The following is a 19,006-nucleotide window of genomic DNA, read 5'->3' as shown; positions in this document are numbered from 1 at the left end:
TGTATGGGGGACCATATCAAGCATCTCAAAGGCGAAATTATATCGGGTGCGTTTTTTTACAGTTAGTCTATATTCTGCATTTCAGTCTGAATTTATAAATCTGGACAAAATAAAGACATCCTTTCTTTTAGTAGAGTATATCTGATCCACATTAAAGAAACATGGTTAAAGAATATGTGGGATTGAACCTGCATTTTTCAGATATGCAGCCAGATCATTAACCCTCTGCGTCAATGTTACCACAACCTAAAGAAGTGTGTGAGGAACTTTTAAAGAACATAATGCATTTGTTCTGGTAATGTTGTTGTAATATCAGGTTAATGTTTTTTGCACCCTAAAATAAATGTATTATCATCTGCACAACTGGACGGTTTTTGTATTTTGGGAACATGTCTTTTATGATGTCCCCACAATGTTACCACCAGACTGTTCACACAACCCAATGAAACATTCTGGGAATGTTTTTGTAACATCAGGCAAATGTTTTATTCAAGCATTGCATAATCATCAGCACAACTGGACAGTGTTTTTGTTATGAGAACATTTTCTGCAACCTAACAAATGTTCTAGGAACGTTCACAGAACCAATTTAGTTTGCTGGGAAAACATTACTGATACATTGTGATATTACATTACCTGGAAACCTAATAAAAACCTTTGAGGAATGTTCAGGGAACATTCCAAGGATAGTTAATTTAAAACATTAAAAAAACATGTTTTTAATGTTTTTGGGATGTTATCATCCTAATGTTAGATAAAACCTTAACTAGAACTTAATTGGAATCTTGTCTAATGTTCTGGGAATGTTCCCGGTTTGCTAAGGATCTACAATGCCACTAGAAGCACATGTATAATTCCTTATAAGTTATGCATAATGCAATACAACGCACAACAAATACGCTAATAACTGTTCTGAAACATCTATGACTACACTGACAATACTGTAAATGTTGTAATGTCAGACGTTAAATGAAATAGCTAGTATATGTGTGGAACATTAATATTATTGTCTTGTGACGCTGACATTTCTGCTTCCTCCTGCAGGTGGTAGTATAGACAGTGACTGTGCCTTTGAGGGCGACTATGCCCTTCCGCCTCTCTCTATGACCGAGGGCATGCAGCACATCCGCATCATGGAGGGCGTTTCACGCTCCCTGCCCTCCTCCCCACTGCTCACACACCAGACCATCAGTGTCCGGCTGCAGCCCATCAAGAAGCTCACAGGTAATGGTCACAGAAATATACACAACACCTCCACAGGAGAAATCCCGTAGGTCAAACTGTGTTGTTGTCTGCTCCTTTGGGCATTCGGTTAATAACCAATCGCCCAATGTCACTCATTCGTGTTGCAATGTCGTGTGGGGGAATACAGTCAGTTACATGATGGTAACTGGGAAGTTGGATGCTTACGTCAGTGTTCACTGATGCCGGTCCACACAAGTCATTGTGAACTCAATAAATGATTAACTACAGCCCTCCCAGGTCAAGGCCCACTAATAATCACTCCAGGCTTACCTAATAGCTAGGCTGGGATGCCAGGAATGGCAGATATGAGCTGTGGTTGTCTGTCTATCTTCCTATCCTGCTCGTCTCTGACGAGCCCTGCCAAAGGGCTAACCTGCTGCTACCCCGGTGCGGCAGGGTAGCCTAGTGGTTAGAGCATTGGACTAGTAACCGAAAGGTTGCAAGTTCAAATCCCCGAGCTGACAAGGTACAAAATCTGTCGTTCTGCCCCTGAACAGGCAGTTAACCCACTGTTCCTAGGCCGTCATTGAAAATAAGAATTTGTTCTAAACTGACTTGCCTAGTCAAATAAAAAATGTAAATTTTAAAAATTAAAAACTCACCACTAACTGATCATTTCCTGTCACAGTCATCTCGGAAATCAGCTTCACTCCCAATCTCGCTCTCCTTAGTCTCTCTCTTTCTCTTCTCTCGCTCTCTCTCTCTCTCTTTCTCCTCAGTCTCACTCTCTTTTTCCTCGCTCTCTTTCTCCTCAGTCTCTCTCTTTCGCTCTTTTGCTCGCTCTCTCCTCAGTCTATCTCTCTCCCACTCTCTCTCTTCAGTCTATCTCTCAGTAACTTGATCATTGAAAGCTACAGTCATTGCACTGTAATGGGCTACTGTGGCTGGGCAGTGCAGGCTTGAATTGAATTAGAAAAATTAGTTTTATTCCTTAAGTGTCTACAGAGTGAAAGGGATTGGGTGTGAAACGCATTGTCCAACATTCACCACTAGGGTGCGGTTTACCACTCTCATCCTCGTGATTTAGCCTAGTTGTATCATTAACCCTCTCCTACAGTGCCTTCAGAATGTATTTACACTCTGACTTTTCCCCCATTTTGTTGTGTTACAGCCTGAATTTACAATGGATTAAATTGAGATGTTTTATCGCTGGCCTTCACACAATACTTCACACAACACAATCAAACTGATATTATGTTTTCAGAATGTTAACCAATTAATAAAAAAAGAAAAGCTGAAATGTCTTGAGTCAATAAGTATTTAACCCATTTGTTATGGCAAGCCTAAATAAGTTCAGGACTAAAAATGTGTTTACAAGTCACATAATAAGTTGCATGGACTTACTCTGTGTGCAGTAATAGTGTTTGACATGGTACAATGATACATGATAAACATACAATTATCTGTAAGGTACCTCAGTCGAGTAGGGAATTTTAAACACAGATTCAACCACAAAGTCCAGATTCAGCCTAGCAAAGAAGGACACCTATTGCTAGATGAAAAAATAAATAAATAAACAGACATTGAATATCCTTTTGTTTCAATATAACCAGTCACTACAAAGATACAGGCCTTCTAACTCAGTTGCCAGAGAGGAAGGAAACCACTCAGGGATGTCACCATGAGGCCAATGGTGACTTTAAAACAGTTACAGAGTTTAATGGCTGTGATAAGAGAAAACTGAGGAAAGATTAGCAACTTAGTTAGGTCACAATACCAACCTAATTGACAGAGTGAAAAGAAGGAAGCCTGTACAGAATACAAATATTCCAAAACATGCATCCTCTTTGTAACAAGGCACTAAAAAAGACTGAAAAAAAATATGACAGCAATTAATGTTTTGTCCTGAATTCAATGTGTTATGTTTGGGGCAAGTCCAATACAACACATTACTGAGTACCACTCTTTTTCAAGGATAGTGGTGGCTGCATCATTTGATAGGTATGCTTGTAATCGTTAAAGACGGTGAAGTTTTTCAGAATAAAAAATAAACGGAATGGAGTTAAGAACAGGTCGAAATCCTAGAGGAACACCTGGTTCAGTCTGCTTTCCACCAGACACTGGTAGAGGAAAACACCTTTTAGCAGGACAATAACCTAAAACACAAGGCCAAATCTACACTGGAGTTGCTTACCAAGAAGACAGTGAAGTTTTCTGAGTAACCAAGTTAGTTTTGACTTCTGCTTGAAAATCTATGGCAAGATCTGAAAATGGTTGTCTAACAATGATCAACAAGAATATTTTTGAAAAGTATAATGGGCAAATGTTGCACAATCCAGGTGTGGAAAGCTCTTAGAGACTTACCCAGAAAGACTCTCAGCTGTAATCGCTTCCAAAGGTGATTCGACCATGCATTGACTCAGGGGTGTGAATACTTATATAAATGAGATGTTTCTGTATTTAATTTTCAATAAATTTGCTAACATTTCGACAAACAAGTTTTCACTTTGTCATTATGGGGTATTGTGTGTAGGTGGTGAGAAAATGTTCAATTCAATTCAGGCAGTAACACAACAAAATGTGGAATAAGTCAAGGGGTATGAATACTTTCTGAAGGCACTGTATATGCTGCTGTGTGTTTGTACACCATACAGAATTATTTATTTCTCTAAACTGGGCTTTTTAAAAGCCCTGTTATCTTAACCGGAGGTGCTGCTTCCTACTGCTGGAAGAGCAGGCTTTCCGTTGTTGGTGACAGGAGCCAGGAGAGTTTGGGTCGGATCGGAGGGAATGGGGCCTGAAAATTACATCTCATAGCGAGCCAATCTCTTTCTCCGTCTCTTTCTCCGTCTCTCTCTCTGTCTCTCTCTGTCTCTCTCTCTGTCTCTCTCTCTGTCTCTCTCGCTCTCTCTCTCTCAACTCCACACTGCTTACAGCCCCCTTTGTCTGTTTAATCCACTTTTCTTCCCTCTCTCCTTTCCTCTTTCGTGTCTGTAGAACATTCAGCCTAATTTACTAACACTTTCATCTGCGTGAATCAAAAGGAATTCTGGGAGTTTCATTGTGCTTGCTGTTATCTTGATGACTGTTGTCGTAGAGAGGAGCGTTGTTGTTTTAAGAATAACTTGATGAATAACACAGAAATGGCTCTCGTTCTCTCTTTGTTATGCAAGTCCTTATTTCACAGTTTGGTTGTGAACACTGTGACTGTGTATACATGCACAGTCATTCAATTTATGATTTACAATTTGCCTTGTTAATGCAATATAATCATAATTATAATTTGCCTTGTTAATGCAATATAATCATAATTATAATTTGCCTTGTTAATGCAATATAATCATAATTTGCCTGGTTAATGTATGCCAGTTAGATGCTGATAGTGATGCAGATGCAGTTGCTGCTGTGGTGTATTTTGGGAGGTAACATGGGAATAAGAGATCCTCATTACTTGTAATTTGATACTCCGCTGTGTGCTAACTCTGCTGCATTGCTACTTTCATGCGTTTTATTTTACCTCTGCACAATGAGTCCAACTGCATCAGCATGCTGCATGCATGTGTGCCAGTGCAAAGATGTACCACCTCTGGGGTGTAGCTTACGCACCTGTTCATGTGTTTTGCAAAATATAAATAAATAGTCTTTCTCTGCCTTTTAATCTGCCTCGAAGTCAGATGTGGGCGTCCATAGCCACAACACCAGATTGGGCATGGTCCCGAGCACCCCAGCCTTCTTCCCACTCTTTAATTAATCCAACCCAGTGCCACTCCTTTACACCGCCTGCCAGTGCCAAGTTACAATATGGGCATCTGAGGCTCAGGCTTCATCCCAAATGGCACCCTATTCCCTTTATAGTGCAATACTTTCGAACAGGGTTCGTAGTGCACTATACAGGCAATAGGGTGCCATTTGGGATGCATATCAAAGCCTCTCCACCTCCCAGCACCCAGCAGGGACCAGCAGGCTTCAGCAGCAGGCACAATCAGAGCAGGTCTTCAGCCTGGCTGGATGCACCTTGATCCCCTCATGGAGGGCCTCCCTTTCTCCTTTTCTCCCCAGCTCTCACCAGTCTTACCCAGCCCTCCCCTGCACACCAAGTATTCCCCAGCTCTCACCTAGTCCTCATTTGCTTTCCCCCGCGCTCCCCCTTCCCTCTCTTTCCCTCCACAGACCTCCCCTGCTATCCCCAGCCCTCCGCAGCAGCATCCTCCCCCTTCTCCTCCTCAGCCCTACCACCAGCCCTCCTGCTCTGCCTTGATTGGCCTCAGGGAGCTGGGAGCTGGTAAGGAGCTAGCAGGCAGTAGAGCTGTTTTATTGGCTTATTCAACCTCACTGTTCCAGATAGAATGACAATGCTCTGAAAGCAGTGCTGACCTTTTTAGGAAATCAATGAGTTTCTGATTTAATCTCTTCTCCTCACTCCGCTCTCTCTGCCTGCGTGGAGGTTTCACCCAGGGGGTCCCAGCTGCTCTGAACCCAACCTGTGAAATGGATTGGAGAGGCAGGCAGGAGGACGGGAGCTGCCAGAGGGTGCCTAAGGCTATACCCCTTTACAGAGCCTGCGGTTTCATGGTCTGCATCCCAAATGCCACCCTATTCCCTATGGGCCCTGGTAAAAAGTAGTGCGCTATAAAGGGAATAGGGTGTCATTCGGAAGGCAACCATGGTGCCACAATTCCTCCGGCTGGTGTGGAAATGTCACACTGCCTTTGGTCCAGAGGATCACAAGAGCAGCCTGTTCTCTCTGGTGGTGGGTTCTGAACACTGGGCAGCAGACAGCAACATCCTGACCAGTCTGTTCTCTCTGGTGGTGGGTTCTGAACACTGGGCAGCAGACAGCAACATCCTGACCTGTCTGTTCTCTCTGGTGGTGGGTTCTGAACACTGGGCAGCAGACAGAAACATCCTGACCTGTCTGTTCTCTCTGGTGGTGGGTTCTGAACACTGGGCAGCAGACAGAAACATCCTGACCTGTGTGTTCTCTCTGGTGGTGGGTTCTGAACACTGGGCAGCAGACAGAAACATCCTGACCTGTGTGTTCTCTCTGGTGGTGGGTTCTGAACACTGGGCAGCAGACAGCAACATCCTGACCTGCCTGTTCTCTCTGGTGGTGGGTTCTGAACACTGGGCAGCAGACAGCAACATCCTGACCAGTCTGTTCTCTCTGGTGGTGGGTTCTGAACACTGGGCAGCAGACAGCAACATCCTGACCTGTGTGTTCTCTCTGGTGGTGGGTTCTGAACAAGGGGCAGCAGACAGCAACATCCATTAACTATAGCGGATTAGAGTCGTGACCTGTCTGTTTGGGCTTCAAACACTCAGCATTGATTCCATTCCACTGCTATGCTATTGTGTTCTTGGATCTCTCCCACCACTGCTGCTAGTCCACTGTGATGTGCGTCTGGGTTTAGTCTGGAATGGCTGAGGAGTTGATACACATGAAATGGATAACACATGCAGTACACATGAAATGGATAACACATGCAGTACACATGAAATGGATAACACATGCAGTACACATGAAATGGATAACACATGCAGTACCCATGAAATGGATAACACATGCAGTACACATGAAATGGATAACACATACAGTACCCATGAAATGGATAACATGCAGTACAGTACACATGAAATGAAATGATAACACATACAGTACACATGAAATGGATAACACATACAGTACCCATGAAATGGATAACATGAAATGGATAACACATACATGCAGTACATGAAATGGATATAACACATGAGTACCCATGAAATGGATAACACATGCAGTACCCATGAAATGGATAACACATGCAGTACCCATGAAATGGATAACACATGCAGTACCCATGAAATGGATAACACATGCAGTACCCATGAAATGGATAACACATGCAGTACCCATGAAATGGATAACACATGCAGTACCCATGAAATGGATAACACATGCAGTACCCATGAAATGGATAACACATGCAGTACCCATGAAATGGATAACACATGCAGTACCCATGAAATGGATAACACATGCAGTACACATGAAATGGATAACACATGCAGTACCCATGAAATGGATAACACATGCAGTACACATGAAATGGATAACACATGCAGTACCCATGAAATGCCCAAGAAGACGTGCTCATATCCTACTGAGTTTTCTGGCTTAAATTAGTGTAGTGCAGTTGTCCAGGAGACCTTTTTAACAATAGTCGATACACACGCTCAGTGATATATTAGTCTGGTTTATGACTTGTAATCACTGACTGACAGTTTGTTGGTTAAAAAACTGAAGTGTCTGTCTGGCTGTTTGTTGGTTAATAAGCTGAAGTGCCTGTCTGGCTGTTTGTTGGTTAATAAGTAATAATGGCACCTGAGAAGAAGGCAGACGTTTTACATGTTCCACACCGATTGTGTTTTTTAGTTTGTTTATTTGCATTTTTTTGTAACTTGTTTTTTAAACTTATATTGTACATAATTTTGCCAGTACCATCTCTTATGACCGAAAATAACTTTGACGTCAGGACTTCGATTACTCACCATGGACTGGCAGAATCCTTTTTATCCATTAGCCTGTTGCGAACGACATACTGCTTTCTCGGGAACAGGCCCGTGCAATCTTTGGAGAATAAAATAGATGACCGACGTGTAAGATTAAACTACCAACGGGACATTCAAAACTGTAATATATTATGCTTCACGGAGTTGTGGCTGAACGAAGATACCATAAACATACAGGTGATTGGTTATACTCTGGACCTGCAGGATAGAACAGCGACGTCTGGTAAGACATGGGGCGGCGGGCTATGTATTTTTGTAAATAACAGCTGGTGCAAGATATCTAAGGAAGTTTCAAGCTATTGCTCGCCTGAGGTAGAGTATCTCATGATAAGCTGTAGACCACACTATCTACCTAGAGAGTTTTCATCTGTATTTTTCGTAGCTGTTTCCATACCACCACAGTCAGAGGCTGTCACTAAGACAGCATTGAATGAGCTGTATTCTGCCATAAGCGACAAAAAAACGTTCAACCAGAAGTGGTGCTCCTAGTAGCCGGGGACTTTAATGCAGGGGAAACTTAAATCCGTTTTTACCAAATTTCTGTTAAATGTGCAACCAGAGGGGAAAAAAACTCTGGACCACCTTTACTCCACACACAGAGCTCTCCCTCGCCCTCCATTTGGCAAATCTGACCAAAATTCTATTCTCCTGATTCCTGCTAACAAGCAAAAATCAAAGCAGGAAGCACCAGTGACTAGATCAATAAAAACGTGGTCAGATGAAGCAGATGCTAAGCTACAGGACTGTTTTGCTAGCACAGACTGGAATATGTCCCGGGATTCCTCCGATGGCATTGAGGAGTACACCACATCAGATTCATCAATAAGTGCATCGATGACGTCGTCCCCACAGTGACTGTACGTACATACCCCAACCAAAAGCCAGGCAACATCCGCACTGAGCTGCCGCTTTCAAGGAGCGGGACTTTAACCCCGGAAGCTTATAAGAAATCCCACTATGCCCTCCGACAAACCATCAAACAGGCAAAGCGTCAATACAGGACTAAGATCCAATCGTACTACATCGGCTCTGACGCACGTCGGGTGTGGCAGGGCTTGCAAACCATTACTGACTACAAAGGGAAGCACAGCCGAGAGCTGCCCAGTGACACGATCCTACCAGATGAGCTAAACTACTTCAATGCTCGCTTCGAGGCAAATGGCACTGGAACATGCATGAGAGCACCAGCTGTTCCGGAAGACTGTGTGATCACACTCTCCGCAGCCGATGGGAGTAAGACCTTTAAACAGGTCAACATTCACAAGGTCGCTGGGCCAGACGGATTACCAGGATGTGTACTGCGAGCATGCTCTGACCAACTGGCAAGTGTCTTCACTGATATTTTCAACCTCTCCTTGTCCGAGTCTGTAATACCAACATGTTTTAAGCAGACCACCATATCCCTGTGCCCAAGAACACTAAGGTAACCTGCCTATATGACTACCGACCCGTAGCACTCACATCTGTAGCCATGAACTGCTTTGAAAGGCTGGTCATGGCTCACATCAACACCATTATCCCAGAAATCCTAGACACACTCCAATTTGCAAACCGCCCCAACAGATCCACAGATGATGCAATCTCTATTGCACTCCACACTGCCCTTTCCCACCAGGACAAAAGGAACACCTATGTGAGAATGCTATTCATTGACTACAGCTCAGCATTCAATACCATAGTGTCTTCAAAGCTCATCCCTCTGCATCTGGATCCTAAACTTCCTGATGGGCCAACCCCAGGTGGTAAGGGTAGGTAACAACATGTCCACCACACTGATCCTCAACACAGGGGCCCCTCAGGGGTGCGTGCTCAGCCCCCTCCTGTACTCCCTGTTCACTCATGACTGCACGGCCAGGCACGACACCAACACCATCATTAAGTTTGCCGATGACACAACAGTGGTAGGCTGCAGTGGAGCAGATTGAGAGCTTCAAGTTCCTTGGTGTCCACATCATCAACAAACATGGTCCAAGCACACCAAGACAGTCGTGAAGAGGGCATGACAAAACCTAGTCCCCCTCAGGAGACTGAAAAGATCTGGCATGGGTCCTCAGATCCTCAAAAGTGTCTACAGGTGCAACATCGAGAGCATGACTGGTTGCATCACTGCCTGGTATGGCAACTGCCAAGCCTCCGACAGCAAGGCACTACAGGGGGTAGTTCGAACGGCCCAGTACATCACTGGGGCCAAGCTCCCTGCCATCCAGGACCTCTATACCAGGCGGTGTCAGAGGAAGGCTGTAAAAATTGCCAAAGACTCCAGCCACACTAGTAATTGACTGCTACCACACTGCTACCACACGGCAAGCGGTACCGGAGCGCCAAGTCTAGGTCCAAGAGGCTTCTAAACAGCTTCTACCCCCAATCCATAAGACTCCTGAACACCTAATCAAATGGCTACCCAGACTATTTGCATTGTCCTCCCTCTTCTACACCGCTGCTACTCTCTGTTGTTATCATCTATACATAGTCACTTTAATAACTCTACCTACATGTACATATTACCTCAACTAACCGGTGCCCCCACACATTGACTCTGCACCAGTACGCCACTGTATATAGTCTCGCTATTGTTATTTTACTGCTGCTCTTTAATTATTTGTTACTTTTATTTCTTATTCTTATCCGTATTTATTATTGTTATTATTTAAAAAATGTAAACTGCATTATTGGTTAGGGCCTCGTAAGTAAGCTTTTCACTGTAAGGTTTACACCTATTTTTTTTGGCTTATGTGACTAATACAATTTGATTTGATTTGAAGTGTCTGTATGGCTGTTTGTTGGTTAATAAGCTGAAGTGTCTGTCTGTCTCTACTGAGATGTTGGTTGCATCCCAAATGGCACCCTATTTCCTATAGTGCTCTGGTCTAAGGTAATGCACTTTATAGGGAATAGGTTTCCAATTTGGGATGCACTGTAGAGCCACAACAAGCTGATTACTTGACTGTGAAACGTTTAAAGGCATTATTTCAACATCTCTCTTTTTGCATCTGACTGCTTCCCCCTAATTTAGAACAGCTAGAGATCAAAACGATTAGTGTTGATTACCGTTTCCTTTTTACTTTAACATGGATTTCCACGTAAGATGGAACATTTGTGCATTTGCCCTTCAAACCTCACTGCTCTCCCACCCTCACTACAATTATAATGCTATTATTAGTGTATCTGAATTCCATTGTCTGTTCTACTCATCCTGCCTCCACTGTATTGTATTGCATTGCAGTTTTACGTTTAAAGATATATTATTGTACAGGAGTGGCTTTCAGATTTGGGAAATCCACCCATGCTGTACATTGAGCCCAGTGTAGAAGTGTGTGGTAAGCATGTGTTAAATTACTGTATTGTGCTGTACTGCAGGCCTAGCTTGGGCCTAGGAGTGTTGGAAAAATATAATCATCTCTGTGTGGCTAATGCTGAGATGAAGACTGACATTTATACATTTCAATCTCCTCCTCCTCTCCAAATCTCTTTACACACTCGGCTCAGCTCCCAGGGCCCATACTTCTCCAATAGCGGAGGTGCATAAAGATGCACTTACCCCCATGCGCCTACCACAAATTCCTTGTTTTGCTTAGTTCGCCGTATTGTACATTGCGCTCCATTACTCTTTTTTTGTATGGTCATTAGCAGAGTACACACAATCCGAATTTTAGCTTCAAGATGCCGGCAATTTTAAAACCCGAAAAAGTAGATTGTACTGATTTATTGGCACATTGAACCATACGTGCGCCATAGTTTAAAAACTCAGTGGATAGTGCTAAAATAATAACGTCAGATCTGAATTCTGCCATCTTTATGCATGTTTATGCACAATCTGCATGTCCCACTATAACCCTTCCCCCCTCCCCTCTGTCCCGGACACGTACAGTCATTTGTTCCGTCAAATGGAAATATGACATTTTCAGATCCTCTGACCTTTCACAGTTGTAAAAAAATGCAGAAAAGGCTAAATGATTGAGAAGGTAATTGAAAAGGAAAAATATAATGTCATAACAACCAGTGGACCTGAGCGCATCAATACTGACTGAGGAAATGAGTGCATGCGTCTGGATTGGCACCTTCATCCCTATATAGTGCAATACTTTTGTTTTAAACTATACGGCTTTGATTAATAGTATTGCTTCATAAAAGGTGCCAAGTCAGACACACTTGGTGGTTATCGTTTAGCAGATATCAATCTAATAAACCTGTGGTTTTCAGATCATGCCATCCACTGAGTCTACTTCAGTAAGCTCAAAGGGTAGGTCAATACTGGCTCCTAAGTAAGCACTTCACGGTAGGGTCTATGTTGTATTTGGAGCATGTGACAAATATATATTTTTTTGATTTGTTTGTCTTTTGGAATACCAAAATATAAATGACTGGAAGATGGAAGTCTATTGAGGTGCAGATAGACTATGCATAGCAAACAAACTGAATTTTATATTTTTTATTTGTAGACAAGGGAGCTTTTATTGGCCACTAGATTACCAAGAAAACTTGGTGGTTGTAAATAGACGAGCAAGTCATTGTCTGCTAGTCGTATTCCAGATTTAGCTGGGACCAGCTAGATATAATAGGTCTATGAGTTTTACAGATGATAAATTAGCCTGCTTAGCTAAATGTTTTGGTCTGCTAGTTGGTCTTTATGTTTAAGACAGTTTGTCTTATGTTGAAGATGTCTTATGTTTAAGATGAAACTTGAACATTCTTAAGTAGCACTGCTGGTCCTTCGATATACACAGAGAGCTAACATGAATAATATGCATGTCAATCTCTCCTGGCTCAAAGTGGAGGAAAGTTTGACTTCATCACTTCTTGTATTTGTGAGAGGTATTGACATGTTGAAAGCACTGAGCTGTCTGTTTAATCGACTAGCACACAGCTCAGACACCCATGCATACCCCACAAGACATACCACCAGAGGTCTCGTCACAGTCTCCAAGTCCAGAGCAAACTATGGGAGGCGCACAGTAAAACATAGAGCCACGACTACATGGAACTCTATTTCACATCAAGTAACTCATGTAAGCAGTAGAATTCATTCTTATTTTTTCAAAGATAAAATGCACCTCGTGGTTTTGTCTAAACAGGTATTTAAAGTTTGAGCCAGTTCACCGTGTTATAATGTATCTAGTAACATAGTAGCACTGTCTATTGAACTATAATAACAGGGCCAGTTTACAAGTAGGCCTAGCCTTATTATAACTTTATGTACCAGGAAACTTTTCTTTTTACACCCAGGAACATCCTGGTGAGGGTTTGTTCTATTTAGTCCTATAGGAGACTAGATCAGACTAGGTGGTCTTATATTCTGGCTCACTGCAGACGGTCATTTTGTTTCTTACAGACTTGTGCAATTCCATACCCGCACTTCTGGACCTAATCAAAGAGGTCGGTGTGTCCTCGGGATACAAAATAAATCATGTAAAATCCTCAGTTATGATGCTAGAGGAGGAAAGTCATAGACCTACACCTCTGACTTGTTTTTTGAATGCAACGGAATGCTTTACGTATCTCTGCATTCGTATTATGCCAGAGATTGACTGCATAGTCTCAACTAACTATGACCCTGTCGTAGATTCAGGTAGATGATGGTCATCTTTACCTATATCTTTAATTGTCCGGATTAACATTCTGAAAATGAATGTCCTCCCAAAACTGTTGTATCTATTTCAGAACATTCCCTTGCCACAGCCACCATCCCTCTTTACAAAGGCTTAAAAAGATGTTCACTATATGTATCTGGAATAACAGACGTCCCAGAGTCCGCTTGTCCTTATTGTACCTACCGTATGATAGAGGGGGGCTCCATTTGCCTAATATCTAGTGGTACTACTGGGCAGCTCAGCTTCGCACTGCTATGTACTATTTTACCTCCAAGTCTCTCTCTTCGTGGATGAAGATGGAAATGTCTTCAGTTGTCACCCCTGTTAGCCTCTACATTTACTCAGCTGATATCAAGACACACAAAAAAACATGTTTTTAATATGATCAACGTTTGGTATGAGGTGTGGAAGTTCCTTGATGAAACGCATTCTATGTCATGTTTTAGTCCTATCTGGGTAAACCACAGTTTCACTCCTGGGAGAGCTGATCTGGGTTTCCAGCAAGTGTTTAAGGAAAGTTTGAGACCTTTATAAAGAAGGTGTTTTTATGTCATTTGAAGAACTCATAGCAAAATGTGACATTCCTAGAATTAGTTTTAAAAATATGTATTTACAGCTAAGGAGCTTCCTGACGGCTGCCCCTTCAGAACCCCTTTTGTCCACTTTAGAAAATACGATCTCAACCCATTGTCATGGTAAGGGTAGAATTACAGCTCAATACAATATGCTAGAGTCTGGTGTCATGACGTTGGCCTGGGGATAGGTTTATGACAGACATAAATACCTCTTTCCCTCTTTTTTCTCTCTCTACCCTACTGATGTTACATTCGCAAACCCCTTTGGTTAACATAGAGATTCTGGGAACATCAGAAGGTGGGGGGAAATTAACTATATTCTGGTAATCCGGCCAATTGAACATATGCGGTGGTACTTAATGAATATGATGTCATCTGAGACATTCTCATCAAAGATAAGATGACATAAATTCTACAGTGGAAAGTCTACACATCAGAGTTAATTGGATTCCGATGGAATTGTTGTTCAATTTAAATGTTTGAATATGAAATTATTTGTGATGAACTCGTTACCTGTATAAAAGACACCTGTCCACACACTCGATCAAACAGACTCCAACCTCTCCACAATGGCCAAGACCAGATAGCTGTGTAAGGACATCAGGGATAAAATTGTAGACCTGCACAAGGCTGGGATGTGCTACAGGACAATAGGCAAGCAGCTTGGTGAGAAGGCAACAACTGTTGGCACAATTATTAGAAAATGGAAGAAGTTCAAGATGACGGTCAATCACTCTCGGTCTGGGGCTCCATGCAAGATCTCACCTCGTGGGGCATCAATGATCATGAGGAAGGTAAGGGATCAGCCCAGAACTACACGGCAGGACCTGGTCAATGACCTGAAGAGAGCTGGGACAACAGTCTCAAAGAAAACCATTAGTAACACATTACGCCGTCATGGATTAAAATCCTGCAGCGCGCACAAGGTCCCCCTGCTCAAGCCAGTGCATGTCCAGGCCCGTCTGAGGTTTGCCAATGACCATCTGGATGATCCAGAGGAGGAATGGGAGAAGGTCATGTGGTCTGATGAGGCAAAAATAGAGATTTTTAGTCTAAACTCCACTCGCCGTGTTTGGGGGAAGAAGAAGGATGAGTACAACCCCAAGAACACCATCCCAACCATGAAGCATGGAGGTGGAAACATCATTCTTTGGGGATGCATTTCTGCTAAGGGGACAGGACGACTGCACTGTATTGAGGGGAGGATGGATGGGGCCATGTATTGCGAGATCTTGGCCAACAACCTCCTTCCCTTAGTAAGAGCATTGAAGATGGGTCGTGGCTGGGTCTTCCAGCATGACAACGACCTGAAACACACAGCCAGGGCAACTAAGGAGTGGCTCCGTAAGAAGCATCTCAAGGTCCTGGAGTGGCCTAGCCAGTCTCCAGACCTGAACCCAATAGAAAATCTTTGGAGGGAGCTGAAAGTCTTTATTGCCCAGCGACAGCCCCGAAACCTGAAGGATCTGGGGAAGGTCTGTATGGAGGAGTGGGCCAAAATCCCTGCTGCAGTGTGTGCAAACCTGGTCAAGAACTACAGGAAACGTATGATCTCTGTAATTGCAAACAAAGGTTTCTGTACCAAATATTAAATTCTGCTTTTCTGATGTATCAAATACTTATGTCATGCAATAAAATGCAAATGAATTACTTAAAAATCATACAATGTGATTTTCTGGATTTTTGTTTTAGATTCCGTCTCTCACAGTTGAAGTGTACCTATGATAAAAATGACAGACCTCTACATGCTTTGTAAGTAGGAAAACCTGCAAAATCAGCAGTGTATCAAATACTTGTTCTCCCCACTGTATGTGATAGTGGATTAGGGGCCTGAGGGCACTCAGTGTGGTGTGAAATCTGTTCTGAATATATTGTAATGTTTTTTAAATTGTATAACTGCGTTAATTTTGCCGGACCCCAGGAAGAGTAGCTGATGCCTTGGCAGCTAATGGGGATCTATATTAAATACAAAATACACATTTTCAGTAAAGGTTCTGAATTTCGCTTTCCAATTCTCTTTTAGAACTTTGCTGCTACGTCTGACAAGAACAGAAAACATAATAATGATTATGGCTTATTGAGAGACAGAGAGAGAGAAGGGTAGGGGGAGAAAGAAACACAACTAGAATTGAAATCACAAAATGTTGACTGTCACGGAGGACCAGATCCAATCAACATATCGGTCTAAGTTTCCTGCACATCTTTACGCCAACATCACAGCATCCCCATCCCGTAATTTAATCTATTTCAATCCCATGTAATCACACCAGCCAGAGAGGGAGAAAGGAAGGAAGTAACTGAGACCAAGGATGCATGAGAAGAAGGAGAAAATAGAGAATATCTATAAAAATGGCTGCGGTTGAAGGTCCATGAGTTTCAAGGGTAAGACAAGGACAGACAGGCGGGTGCAGGGAGGCTCGGGCCCAAGAGGAGGTTGAGTAATATTTTCACAGAGAGACCCTATCTCCCTGCAGATGATCCTGCTTTTGTTTTTACCCAGATCTGTCCCCAAAGCTTCTCACCACTATAAACTGTGAAAGGGTCCCTTTAATACGACCCTCCCTCACTCCCTTCTCCTCTTTATTACATTTTTTTCTCTCTTTCCATCTATCCATACCCTCCTCCTCCCTCCCTGTCCTCCCTGGTGGTTGTCATGACAACAGCAGCACTGCGCCATTCATCTGCTGGTGTAGAGAGGAGACCTGGGCTCCCTGCTACCATGGAACTATCAGCGCCTCTCACATCCATACATAACACCTCTAAGCGCTAGTCACGGACACGAATGAGCTCGCAATCCATCTAATGGTCCGTCTTCGCCTCTGCTGCTTAGGAAAGGTCTTCTTTTTTTGGAAAGAGATAGCTGGCCAACTGTCTGAGGATGCATGAAGCCATCCGAGGGAATGTCACCTCGGTGTCCCTTTCTCTTTCCCTAGTGACACAGTGAATGCTGCCTGGGTGCCTTCCTCCTCCACCTCCTTCCCCTCTTCCTCTTCCTCCTCTCACTCCTCCTGTCACCCAGCCATATCTGCCTCCTGCCCCCATATCATTTACCGCGGCTGAATCGAGCGGACTGAACAGCGTCAGCAGCACTGAGACCTGTGGAGGATTACTTTGAAAGAAGAGAGGAGGAGAAAGCTTCTTATTTTTCCTCCCGTTTGGCTTGCAGTGCCGCTTGCCGTGTGGCTACCAACCAGAGGCTGTTTTGGATGAACTGGTCATCGTTCAGGGAGGAAGGTCTGTTTGTGTCACTGGACGGAGAAGGAGGGGAACTGGTGACATATTCCAGCCTTCCACAATCATGCGGGATCTGGTTTGAGAATGGTGAGCCACTCCGAACTAGGGATGGGCACGGTTATTAGAATAGCTGAATATCTGAATGGACGTTAGTGTCCTATCACTTGTGTGAGTGTTCATTTTGTAGAGAAAATTTGTAGGCCTATTTTAACAATGACAAAGCTTAAAATAATGTATCCTTGTCACATTGTTAAATACACAAGGATATCCCATACCACCTCTGCTATACCTCACCTGGTCTGCGCCAGGCCTGGCCCAGGTGAGGAAGCTCTATGGGGGGTCAGTGTGTAGGAGTGGATGGATACATCATAGGCTTGAATGCTTTTCTTGGTACAGCAAGCTGGGCTTGTAAGGAGAAAGAGGAGGTAGGCTAAGGTCTTTGCGGCTGTAATCAGAATGTAGGTTCAAGGAAGAGTGAATCAACCAGAGTGCCATACTGATACTGTTTTTGCGGTGAGTTTGTCTTGTTTCATGCGTCAGCGTGGGTAGACATTGACTCGTCTCTGAGTGCAAGTGTGTGTGTGTCAAAGCACTAACTGGCTACTGGTGGGCGGCTTCTGGTGCTCACGCTGTAGGATCCACCTGTACTTCTGATTATGTGTGCGCATCCATTTGTTATGTCCATATATATCTGAGTTTATATGTCTGTTAACAGGTGGAAATAGTATGTTAGGTAGGTTGTCCCCGACCCGCATCGTGTCATCAGGTTGTTGTTGTTTATGTATCACAATTTGAGAGACGTCATGTCTTCCTTCCCACTCTCGGCTCCATACCTCCATCGGAGCTGCTTGCCTATCACTCTCTCTCTCTGTCTCTCTCTCTCTCTCTCTCTCTGTCTCTCTCTCTCTCTCTCTCTGTCTCTCTCTCTCTCTCTGTGTCTCTCTCTGTCTCTCTCTCTGTCTCTCTCTCTGTGTCTCTGGGATAGCCATCTACCTGGTATAACAAAATGAACCTCATCAGTAGCTGCTACTGCTGGTGGTTTCAGGTGAATGAAGGCATTTGATGAGGAGAAGGATACACGCACTCACCATCAACAAATTCCAGAGGAGTCACTTCCTGCAGAGAGTTGTGATAAGGCTCCTTGTTGTCAGTCAGTCTCGGTTAGAAAGGATATTAGCATTAAACAACGACACTCTGTCCCTCTTGACAGACTTAGACACAAACAATCAGTCTGTTATGGTGTGTGTGTTTGTGTGTGTGCTTTCAGGCAGAGGGCAGCTCGCCTCCCTGTGTCTGTGACATGATTACATCACAGGGCTTGATGATGACATGTGTACATTCAGCCTCTCCGCCTGCCATCTTGGATGGGATGATGTTGAAGGATGTGAATCTGTCACAAGGCATTACCCCTATTGAGCTGAAGGTCATGTTGGGAAGAGATAGACAAATACAGATAGGATTCATCTACCGGTATATGCTCCTTTAGAGTATTGCCTAAGACAATGATGGAACTTGAAAGTCTATGGAAGTAGCATGTGCCGTTAATCATTGGCAAATGTTGCTATTTCCGTGTGTTAGTTGGTGTCCCCCATTTTATAGCTAAGCCAGATCTCTGTTGAAATGAGGGAGCGTTAGTCACTCAGTATTATTTCTTCATGTTGAATTGTCAATTATTTGTTTCTTGATCTACAGGTAACTGCGAAAATAAAGGAAACACCAACATAAAGTGTCTTAATAGGGCCTTGTGCCAACACGAGCCAGAACAGCTTCAGTGCACCTTGGCATAGATCCTACAAGTGTCTGGAACTCTATTGGATGGATGCGACACCATTCTTCCTTGAGAAATTCCATAATTTGGTGTTTTGTTGATGG

The 19,006-nt window shown here is 43.4% G+C and overlaps 1 protein-coding gene across 7 annotated transcripts in view; it reads left to right on the top strand.

Annotated features, from left to right (window-relative positions):
* The window catches only part of tanc2b (tetratricopeptide repeat, ankyrin repeat and coiled-coil containing 2b), a 234,479-nt gene that overhangs the window by 142,513 nt on the left and 72,960 nt on the right, over nucleotides 1-19,006 (top strand). For 6 of the 7 annotated variants that reach the window (XM_042306173.1, XM_042306172.1, XM_042306171.1 and 3 more), the window contains one exon: nucleotides 1,045-1,224. In XM_042306173.1, the coding sequence (XP_042162107.1) occupies nucleotides 1,045-1,224 (180 nt within the window). Of the gene's footprint in view, nucleotides 1-1,044; nucleotides 1,225-16,603; nucleotides 17,222-19,006 lie in introns of those variants that run through there. The other variant, XM_042306175.1, reaches the window with a different exon arrangement.

This window comes from Oncorhynchus tshawytscha, linkage group LG25 (genome assembly GCF_018296145.1).
Source record: "Oncorhynchus tshawytscha isolate Ot180627B linkage group LG25, Otsh_v2.0, whole genome shotgun sequence".
NCBI classification, from domain to species: domain Eukaryota; kingdom Metazoa; phylum Chordata; class Actinopteri; order Salmoniformes; family Salmonidae; genus Oncorhynchus; species Oncorhynchus tshawytscha.
This window is presented reverse-complemented; position numbering and strand designations above follow the sequence as displayed.